The following is an 11753-nucleotide window of genomic DNA, read 5'->3' on the forward strand; positions in this document are numbered from 1 at the left end:
TGTCTTGGATATTATTCCCCGCTTACATGACAGTTTAACAAACTTGAATGACTGCCTATCTATTTAATAATACAAAATAATTAGAACAAAAGAAAAGCTTTAGATCAGTCTAGAATAAGATGTATTTAAGGAAAATCACACGAGAGGAAGTGCTGTTATTATACATTATACATATATTACTGTACTGAATGTCCGCACGGCTGTGCCTGAGGACGCAGCCCAAATATTGAAGATATCACAGCCATACTGATATACTGTATGGTAAAACAGCACATTTATTATTAGGCTTAGATCACATGGCATGTCTGGTGTGTAAATCCCTGTACATTAATATTAATTGTACATAGTATAGCCAGGATGACTTTACAAGCCATGTTTATATATATATATATATATATATATATATATATATATATATATATATATATACAGTATATATATATATATATATATATATATATATATATATATATATATATATATATATATATATAATATGTAAATGTTTAAAGATGTGTTGCTACCTGTTCTGGGCCACTTGTTTTTTGTTTTTAACTTAATACTGTTATCATAATTGTTATCATGAGCTGTAGATCAGCTTGGTTGAAAACTAGGACATTTAAATGGATTTAATTCTAATCTTGAATACTCTCCCCAATTTGAAACAGCTTGATTTTGCCTAGTCTTGCGCACACACTATATCACATCACACTATAATGCTCCCACTTTTTTCATATTGCATGGTATTGGCATTAATGGTATTAATGCTTTACAGTGATGCCAAATTGAAAGCTTGGCATGATGCCAAATTAAAGCTGGAAACGTGCAGTAGACACAGCAGACTAGGCCATAGTGTTCACTTATGTGCCTTATTATTTTATTTAGACATCCTTTGTGCTTTAATATAAATGTAGAGAAAATATGTTTTATTTATTAGTAGAGCATTTTTGTACCTTCCACGGAGATGTCCTGAATGGCGAATCTCAGGATAATGGTCCAGATCATTCCGAGAGTCATCTTTACGTTCCCGTCTACGATTTCTGCACACACACACACACACACACACACAGCACATCAATACATACTGTATCACACAACAGAGCTACAGTAGCGTGAATAGTCAAATACACAACTCACTATACACTTTGTATAACATGTACACCGATCAGCCATAACATTATGACCACCACCGGTTGGCCCCGTACACCAGTAAATTGGTGACAGGATCATGGGCACCCAAGACTCATCCATGCCTAAGGGGACCAAAATCCAGCCTGTCCCACAGAAAAGCCAATGCAGCACAAATAGGTGGAAAAAAAGTCAATGCTGGCCATGACAGAAAGGCACCAGAACAACCAGTGCACCACAGTTGCCCAGCAGGCAAAGAGCACATGACCACCAACCCGACCTCCAAACTCCTCCAATCTTGATCGGATCACGCAGCCACGGTCCTGGTACAACAGAGAGGCTCTGCAGAGCCACACCTCGAGGGGCCAGAGCCATCCTGGTGGCACAAGGGGAACCCAAAACCTAGGTGATTTTTATTGCTAAGGTTTTTCTGTATAAGTGACCCATTTATACTAACGAGCTCAAAAAATCCGGCTTTACTTTTACTCTAACGCACAGTATAAAAATAAGAACGTTAGACAAGAAGCAAACAGATGGTCTCTGAGACTCATTGATACAGACAGTGTGAAAAAAAAAAGGACCTTCAGCTCCGATAGAGACGAGCTTGACTCCTTTGCTGGTGATGAATTCGAGAGCTTTGTTGACGTTGGCTATTTTGTGAAAGCGCATCTTCCCTCTGTCAGGTTTGGCTAACCGTTCACCTGGAAGGAAATAGGAAACAAACTGAGCACAGAAAACCTATAAATCAAATGGTTAATTTAAAACCTATTGTGTGTGTGTGTGTGTGTGCGTACCTGAAATGACTTCGAGCAGCAGCATGAGTTTGAGCCCATTCCTGAAGTCTTCCTCGATGTTCTCGATCTGCGTGCCAGCCTTACGCAAGTGTGAGTTACACCACGCAGTGAATGTCTAAGGGACACACACATGCCCACACATACACACACACTTCTTAGACATCTTCAATGTTTAAGGATATCTCTTTAAGGGAAGGTTTTTATAACCTATACTTTGTACCTTTTGTGTTGGTTTTATAAGTCTATAATTAAAAAGAAGCCATAATTCTCTTACAATCCTTTTTTTTCCCTCTTTTTTGAAGTTAATAAAAAAAAGTGTTCCATGTTTCAAATAAACTCTAACTTTTCTGTAATGGAAAACCTAGAGCTTTACTTCTAACATTAAAAAGCTCTGACACTGGAGAATCCTTCCATAAATGTTACATAAACATGTCCTTATATAAAACTTTGAATCTATAAAATAATCCAACATTTACCGTAATAATAGCATAATCTGTTTATTATTAGTCATAGATTAATGTGATTTGCAGTTACATTACTGTTACAGAAAATAAATCAACACCTTCTGACCAGTCAGAAAGGAAAATTTATCATCGTCATGGTTAAATATTACAATAACAAATGATGTGCTGTTCAGATAATGTGTTAATCTGAAGGTATACGATTACAGTTCAGGCATCAACATCATGTCACACAAGTTTAATGGAGGATCACAGACCATAAATCACCCCCAGAGTTCCCTCTGACACAGTGCCCGGGATTTCTTATAGTCATTCCAGGAACGAGTCAGACTATCTGACCTGCTCTCTAGTAATACCCCACCTTCTCCTGACTTACGTGTAAGCATCATGTGTATATATAAGTTGCATATATTTTTTAATAAATAGGAATTTTAGTTTATTATGTATTCATTACGGCAATCAAACACGAGCAATCCATACGTGGAACTGATTACATGTCGAATAAGTGTAGATTGCTCAGAACAAACATGTTACTTTGTGTATTTTTTTATAGTATTTACTCAACAATTTGATATAAAACACGTAGATCATAAACAAATTATCCCCAAACTTAAGAAGGCCACGGCGCCGGTTGGAAATGTGAAAATCTCCCCTCCCCTCGCCCCTCCCACAATAGTAAAATATCCATGTGGTATTGTTGTGCCAGAAAGGATACGAAAGCAAAACTCAGCAGCGCAACAAAAATATATTAGTAGTAGAATAACTTACAGCTAATATCTACAAGTTTCTCGCATCACACACACACTCTTTAAAACCTATAGTCACAAATCACCCACTTTAGTCTACACTGAACTTCCCAGTGCAACCAATTCTCATTTCATTTGCTTACGTTCCCAGGATTCAATTGGACCAATCAGTTCTTACTGAATAGAGTGGTTCCATTCAACTGGTAGCGTTAATGCTCTGTCACATTCCGACAAAGACCATGAACTTCCCTAGGTGTCCTAAAAATATCAAAGAATGCAGCTGGTACAGGGCCAAAATGGAAAAATGTGCACTTATCAAGTTCATACTACTTGCAGTAGGTTCTCAACTACTTTGTCAGGTTCTCAATGCATCTATCATGCTGGCACTGATTTCCTACCAGGCACATGACGACATGCTCACCACATCTGATCTGACCGCTTTGTGCTTTTATCAGGTGCTTATCACTTGCTTGGTATAATATGGTCAGTGCTTTTCATCAAAAAGGGTTAATGTGAAGAATTCGATATTCCTGATGCATGCATGCCATAAAGTGGCAAGCAATAGAAGAACGCAATATAAACTTCTATAACTTGGCATGGACCGACCATGGTCATAGCACAAGCCTGAAGAAGCGTCATGAGAACACTATCAACATAGAACTCACACAATGCAGTGATATCTCGTTGACCACTCAGTCAGAACGCCATCCAATCCTTCCCATCCGCGCCATGCTTGTTGTACTGTACATCAGTCCCTAAGAGGTGTTAGATGCATCGTCAATGGAGTTGTTGCCATGTCTTCCTAAGTTCTTCCTGCGCCTCACTTCCTCAACTGCCATTTTTAAACAAGGGAGACAATACTACATCCCTACTGGTTTCTACTGCTTTCCTGTTAAGTTCTATGAGTTCAAACTGCGTTTATTCAATTTTTTGAGGACGTAATGGGAACATGGCTCATTGAGACTTTTTAAGGTTTTTGGTTTGAACTGATCACTCTCTGTCTAGACTTCTTTAACTTTACTGATAAGCAGTAAGAGCTTTCTGTACCACTGATGTCACAACATGGCAGGCAATGGAGATGGGTAATAAATTATACATTTTAAAGAGCACAACCATGCGATAACTTATCATCATCATCATCACCATCATCATCATCACTTTCATCAGTCCTACATCCGCGTCATCGACAAACATTGTTAATAATAGCATTGCAGACATTTTTATTCTTTGAAGCTTCATCATTTTCTCTGTCCGAACAGTACATCTCTTTAATGAAATGATTCACTCTGCTGATCGGTGTTTGATATGATAATTTCCTTATTAAACCAGTACAATTGTAAAAACTCTATTAGACCAGTTGGCTTCTAATAGTTCTTCTATTACACCAGTTAGAACATATGGCATATTTCTGTTTTGGCTCTGTCTCTGGCCCTTTGGTTATTTGCCCTATTGTGTTCACCTGTTGTGTGTTTACTTTTTGTTCACTACATCTATTTATACCGTATGGCATCATAACATATTCCCAAATTCTTACTGTGCTTTTTTTAAGAGCTTTAAGTCTGGACTTTGTAACTTTGTTCTGTTTCCTGCTATATGTAAATAAAAAAATGTTCTCATTTTCTCAATACATTTTCCTTGTTTTGTCCTGGGCTATACCATATATATTATACCATAGTCTCTGTCCATCTCTGTCTGTCCTCGGATTCCCCTGAATAAAGCACAAGTTGAGTTAACGTACTTGCCCCTACTCACTAAACTTGACAGGCGTGTCATAAAATCATACAATAAGATTGCATCATAAAGATAAGATGTACAAATTAGACTGGAATTTAAATGGCATGCCTACATTTAAATGCTATGCCTTCACATTGTATCATAAAGTGTCAATTTCTGCTGATATTACAGGCTTCTATTACTTGTTAGCTTTGTAGGATGTGTTATTTATTGGTGTTCGAACAACACTGCCGGGAAACTATGTTCATGATATTAAACACAACCATTAATGGAAAGAAATAGGAGCATCATGTCTTAAGATGAAAAAATGTGAATTGGGATTTTTTTTTTTTTGTACAAACAGTATATTTAATATTGTTTATTAATTAAAACAAAAACATTTTCATGTTAAAACTGAAACGACTATTTCTGTTTAGATTTGGCTAGCTTTCATTATTTCATGCTTTAACCTAGCTTGTAGTTAATTGTTTTCCTTGTTAAGAAAAATAAATGAAATTCAATGAATAAAATGATAGACAGAGACAGAGAGAGACCGGGCTTGGCCTGAAGTGGATGGAGCCCAGCTTTAAGCTGGTAAAAGCAGGACTAGACCCTGGTGTTGTCATCACAGAGATCAAAGCTTCAACGGTGCAGTCCAGAGCGCATTCCTGACGAGGTAAGGCGGTAAAATTAGCTTGTTGGCAGGGTGTGTTGTGATAAGTGAGCTGTGCATGGGATGGGGACCGGGATGAGGAAGTTGGCCGTGACCCAGAGACTCAGATTGGATGGGAAAGAATTTCATTCATCCATAGGGAGGACATCTGTCGGGTTATTGAAGCATGAATGGTGTGATGTGATGTGATGTGATGGGCAAGTACTGATTTATATTATAGAATATCACTATTTTATTTTACAACACAGCCAATCAACACTGTCGATTTTTAGATTCTAATTGGTTGTAAAAAAAAAAACATTGTTTAATTTTCCACAGCTGCTTTAACAATCAGTGATGACACACTTTGGAAAATGCTGCTGTGGAAAAATGGTTAATGATAGGATGTCAAGGTGGCTTACTGGTACCAACTGAAAGTTGATTATTTTCCTATAATACCACATCCTGAAGTGTTTTATACCGCTTATACAATAGAAATTCTAGGTAACATCGTAAATTTCTTGTAAGCTAGGTGTTACTATGGAAACAATACCTGTGATGCACCTTGAAACCAGAACTACTGAATATATCAAAAAACTTATCAAGACCTTTTAACCAATTAGAATAAGCAATTCATCAGCAGTGTTTCATAACGCATGCCAAATATTCTACTATAGGAAATTATAAATAAAACCCTGCTTTAGGTAAAAGTGAAATCTATACTCTCCATTTTTATTAGAACAGAAGAACGTACAGAGAGTATGTATGCTATAGCTTATAGTTAGAGCACCAAGTCCCCCACTTTACAGCACAGCTATTGTTCCAAACAAAGGAATTCCTTGCCAAGGACATCGGATTAAACCCCATACTGCATTTCAGTCCTGGAGGTTAAAATTAACCTTAGCATCCTTGCTAATCCTGAGCACGTCATCATGTGTCATCAGCCATCTGTTGACAGCAAGCACATACCGAGCGCCTCGGGCCCCTCCAAGTGCCGCTATTGTTAGCGATGATGCCAGATTGGGATGGTTTTCTGAACAATATCTCTGTTTTAAACACACTGATGCATAAAACTAGTTACAGATTGTGTTCTGTAGTTATCTCACTGTCGGTTATCTCACTATAACCGACAGCTAATAATAAACTATAGGAGTCATATTTTGCTAGTGAAAACAAACAAATTTAGCTCTTTCAGGAGATATACTGTTGCATATGTTTTTGTCCAAATATCACCATAATCTTTAATATTCACAGAAACATGGGTTTATAGAAAATGAAAATGTCTAACTCATAAAATGTGTAAATCATAATAGGTGTTTTGTTAACAGTGAAACTACAAGGCTAGTGTAGCTAACAAATAAGAGAAGCTAAACAGTAAAGATATAGTTTAGCATCGTCAGAAAACACGCATTAAATCAGGACGCGCTGATGTTGAGATTTTCAGCGTCTCAGCCCTTTGGATAGACTTGTTTAAGTGGTTTTTCATCAAAAAAAAGGATGTAGTGTAGATCCAGAGCTAAAAACAAGCGTAGCTCCATCTTAAAGCTAGAAGCTAGAAAGGATAAAGGACTATGGTGGATCTGTACATTTGTAGTGATTTTTAACACTTTTATGGAACTATGTACAGTATGGACAATAAGCTAACAGAATGAGATATTTGTTATGTATAGTACTGTAGCTAGCAAAGTGCTTAAATTACCTTCATTTATTTTCGCTACCTGATAAAAGAAAGATTCTTTACAAACTGTATTTTTCATTATTGCTAATTTAATGCCATCAAAGCTGACCGTGAACATTTTATACCTTTGTGTATCTTTACTTCATGTTTAGTCATAAAAAATAAAATAATTTTTAAGGCAAAAAGTAACAAAAGATGTATGCTTCATGCTAACAAGCCAGAAACTACATCTATTAATAGTACAATTTGGTACTAACATCTAAGAGTCTAAGAGTGTATTCTTATAGCTCCAGTATTTTTTGATGCCTTGGAATGAATAAATGAATGAATGAATGAATGAATGAATGAAACACTTTCAGAAATAAGTCCATTAAACAGTACCTTTCCTTGTTGGACCTTTAATATGTGTTTATCACCTAAAAAATGTGACTACCTTTAAACATGATGTAAGATATATAATTAAACCATAAATAAAGTAAAGCTTTAAAGGTGCAAAGCGTCCAGGTAAAATATATGCAAAATGGTCCATAATTTGGAAAGTGCCGGTGAAAATACCTCTGTCCTTTTGATTCGCATTCTGTTTATATTGGATACACCTGTTTTTATTATACATTTATTACCGACAACCTCTTAAATTTCCAGGTGTTTTTTGTGTCAAAGCCTGTGATCAATTTTTGGTCAAATCCACCAGAATGTGATCTGATCAGATGCTTCAGGAGAAGAGATTAAATATAAGGACATGAAGACAGAATACTAAAGATTTAGCATATTACCTTCTATTCTTCTTGTTTTTATCCTCATATTTAGATCCAGATGATTAGTATGGTCTCAGAGTTTTAGAGAGATCTCTATTAGAGGTGAAGCCTTTTACCAGTAAATTAACCACACCAGAAACCAGTAGAAGGTGCCATTAGTATATTAAAGTATTGTGATGTGAGTAATGTACAGTGTGTGTGTGTGTGTGTATGTGCGAGACCTTGCGCTGTTGTTTTTCCCAGGCCGGGTCCAGCAGCAGGTCTCGGTCCCACTCATCCTCCTGCATCATGTACTCTTCCTGATAGTAGCCGTTATCGTACAGTACCGAGTTCTCCATCTCAATCATGTTGTTTTCCTTCAGTACACAAGCGACACCTGTACTTGTTGCTCTAATTAGTTTTTAATAGATTTTTTTTTTTTTTGCAACTGCTCTTTAAACACTTGTGTGTATCTACAGTCTGGGTTTATGTTTTCACTCCGTCTTGATGATCTTTCTCTCACTCCCTCTGTCGTCCCGACCGGCTGGCCACACGCACACCGGGGCAGCTGGCATTTAATACTGACAGGTCATGTGATCTTCTTACTCCCTCCCTTCCTCTCTCTCTCTAGCTCTCAAAGAATAGACTGTGCACCAACCTGATTTTTTTTTTTTTTTTTTTTTAGAAAGAATGTCTGAGAACACTGAGCAAACTTTAGTATTATGGATGCATGATCTGTAAAGAATCAAACACTTGGTGCTTTGCACTAATAGGGAAATAATCAACGGGAGGGAAGTGTGATGAAGCAAAGTTATTTTTAACCAGTATGAAGTTACTTATTTAAGACCTATCCAACACATTATTAAAACCTGAAAGGATAATAGTAAACCCTCAACTTCACTGAAGAAATGTCATCAGAATGAAATCATGAATCACTTTCATTAAGAGATCACTTAAAGTCACTTCATAAAAAAAGAGCAGAAGAAATCAATCATCCTTTGGGATTAATAAAGTACTCTATCTATCTAAACAGCTGTGTGTCCATGAGAAAATCACTTAAGACTAATCAGAAAAAAAAGGATCCAGTTTGTTAGGGAGCATGAAGATTGGACTTTGGAGCAATCAAAAAAGTTCATGTGGTCTGATGAGTCCAGATTGAGGCTATTCCAGGTCGATGGGCGTGTCAGGGTAAGAAGGGAAGTGCATGAAGCGATGCCCCCATCATGCATAGTGCCCACTGTACAGACCTCTGGAGGTTATGACAGGGTTTGAAGTTGCTTTAGTTGGTCATGGCTTTGGATGTGCTGAAGGAGACTTTATAGAGTGGTACAACTCACATCATCAATATAAGATAAATCTTCTCTGTCTCGTTATGTTGATAGCTGTCTCTCTTTTCCACTCTTTTTTCTTCTAGCTTTCTCTCTTGTGCTTTCTCTCCATATATTAATACAGTGCAAAAAAACATTTAAAAAAATACTTCATTAGAAAGGAACAAAAACTCCAGAATTTGAAAGGTTATATTTTGTTATGGATGCTTGACTCGTAAAGAATAAAACATTTGGTGTGGTGCAGTTCTAGGGAAAAAATCAAGGACAGGGTGGTGAGATTAAGTGACATTACTACAAAATTAACTTCCTAAAACACAAATACAATGATTTTCTTACTATTACAATTATTCTCTATTTCAGAATGACACAACACTTTTTTTTATCTATTTGTAGTAAGTTTTATTTTTAAACACCAAAGTGGTGTTATCAAAAAATATTAAAGACATAGTGGTATGATGATGGAAGGTCTGTTTGTCTTCAGCACTGTGAATTTGCTGTTTATTTTTCCCAAAAAACAAGCTGAAAGCTTGATCTAGTTGACCATAGCACATGTTCTTTCCGTCCATCAGAGATGAGCTACAGACCCAAGCAGCATTTCTGCGTAGAATTCAGGTATCAGTTTCTTCTTGCAGAATAGGTTTACAGACTGTGTTTCTTGATGCAACAGTGGACCACATTAAGTGACAATGGTTCTCTGAAGTACTCCTGAGCCTGTGTGGCTAAATTTATCACAGTAGCACAATAGTTTGTCATGCAGTGCCGTCTGTGGGCTGGAAGGTCACGATCGGTATTTGCGACATTGATTTACACAGATTTCTCTGAAAATTCTTAATCTTTTCACAATATAAAAATACAGTAGATGGTGTAGACACGTCACAAATTCACAGAGTGGTGAGCTACTACACATCTGTGCTTGCAATCATTAACGGTGGACACTTGACCTTATTATTGTGGGTTTCAAAACAGTGCAATTGGAATATTTGGAGTGTGTTGCAGGTTTCATATTCTACATTTGTTTCTCATTTTACACCTTAACTAAGTTGTTTTTTAAGTTAAATAGGCTCAAGCTATGTTACAAACTGCAAATTTTAGAACATTTCAGGAGAAATCTGGAGATATAATTAACTTTTTCAATATCTGCATATTTTTATAAATTAATTTGATTTAATTTAATTTAATTGCCCTGCGATGGATTGGCCTCCTCCAGGGTGTACCCCACCTAGGCTCCAGGTCCACACAACCCTGTACACAGGATAAAGTGGTATAGGCGTTGAGATAATTTATTAATAACTTTTGTCTATATTACTTTTTTCTTTAAGAAAATGAAAGGAAATGTTTTATTGTAATACAAATGCTCCATGCACACAGACACGAGGCAGGAATTGAACTCGGACCCAGGACAGGTGACAGTGCTAACTGCTAAACCACAGTGCCGCCTAATTTGAGAAAGAATTGAAAAAGCACTTCTGTTGAAGAACTGTGTACTTTAAAACTTCTTTCACAAGAGGGCGCTCACACATTGTCTCCCACACAGTTACATCATCTTGCTAGGAGACTCTCACACCCTTTCACACCATGTCTCAAACAATCTCACACACAGTCTCACACCCTTTCACACCATGTCTCGAACAATCTCTCTCTTTGTTATATATCAACACTCATTTCTTTATTGGGATCTAAAAGAATCCAATCCAACAAAATAATAATAATAATATTTGTATGTATTTATTTTTATCACAATGTCTTATTAAATATTCCAACCTCGGAAATCCCCTATAATGATTTTGACAAAAGTTAATGCTTCATTATCATCCTGATTCCACCACACTCCTGAATTATCAATTCTAATTAGTCAGATGTTTAACATTTATGAAAGGAGTTACCTGAAGACTGGAAAGTTCACACATTTTAAGGATACAGTGTTGTCTACTTAACTTCAATCAAAGCAGCTGAGAAGTTGGGATTATATCAGCTTTAATGTAAAAATATGAAGATACCCAAGTTTCGAGGATGTCACACAACATTAATAAACTGCAACTGTAAATAGATTAAAAAGTATCACCCATCGTCTATACCAGCCTATCCTATGAGAGCACAAGGCTGGGTAACCCCTGGACATGAAGCCAATTTATTCACACACTATGGGCAATTTGAAAACAGCAATCAGCCTAATCTGCATATCTTTGGACTGTGGGAGGAAACCGGAGTACTCGGAGGAGCATGGGGAGAACATACAAACTCCAACAGCGCTAACCACTAAGCCAGAAAGCTGCCAATTAAACAAGTTTCATTTATTTAAATAATAAACATTAGCAAATTACCACGTTATTAAAATAATAAAACAATTTATGGCGTTGGTTTACAGGTAAGTAACCCCTTAGCTGAATTGTACTAACCTGTCATTGATTATTTTTCTGTAGTAGCTCAACGTCAGGTGTTTTATTCCTTTATTAGACAATTTAAGTAGATAAATTGCTTCATGACTGCAGCATTTAGCTTCAAAGCAGGACAAAGGAAAG

General features: G+C 36.7%; 1 protein-coding gene across 1 annotated transcript in view; it reads right to left on the minus strand.

The window, feature by feature from the left end:
• Window positions 1–8444, minus strand: part of actn2b (actinin, alpha 2b) — a 28072-nt gene extending 19628 nt beyond the window's left edge. Inside the window, exons 1-4 of the mRNA XM_053510412.1 lie at window positions 8149–8444; window positions 1923–2037; window positions 1710–1829; window positions 954–1040 (exon numbers count right to left, since the gene is read on the minus strand). Coding sequence (XP_053366387.1) covers window positions 954–1040; window positions 1710–1829; window positions 1923–2037; window positions 8149–8274 — 448 coding nt within the window. The 5' untranslated portion in view covers window positions 8275–8444. The remainder of the gene's footprint in view (window positions 1–953; window positions 1041–1709; window positions 1830–1922; window positions 2038–8148) is intronic.
• Between the last annotated feature and the right edge of the window lie 3309 nt (window positions 8445–11753).

The sequence above is a fragment of the Clarias gariepinus genome, chromosome 13 (genome assembly GCF_024256425.1).
Source record: "Clarias gariepinus isolate MV-2021 ecotype Netherlands chromosome 13, CGAR_prim_01v2, whole genome shotgun sequence".
Lineage (NCBI taxonomy): Eukaryota > Metazoa > Chordata > Actinopteri > Siluriformes > Clariidae > Clarias > Clarias gariepinus.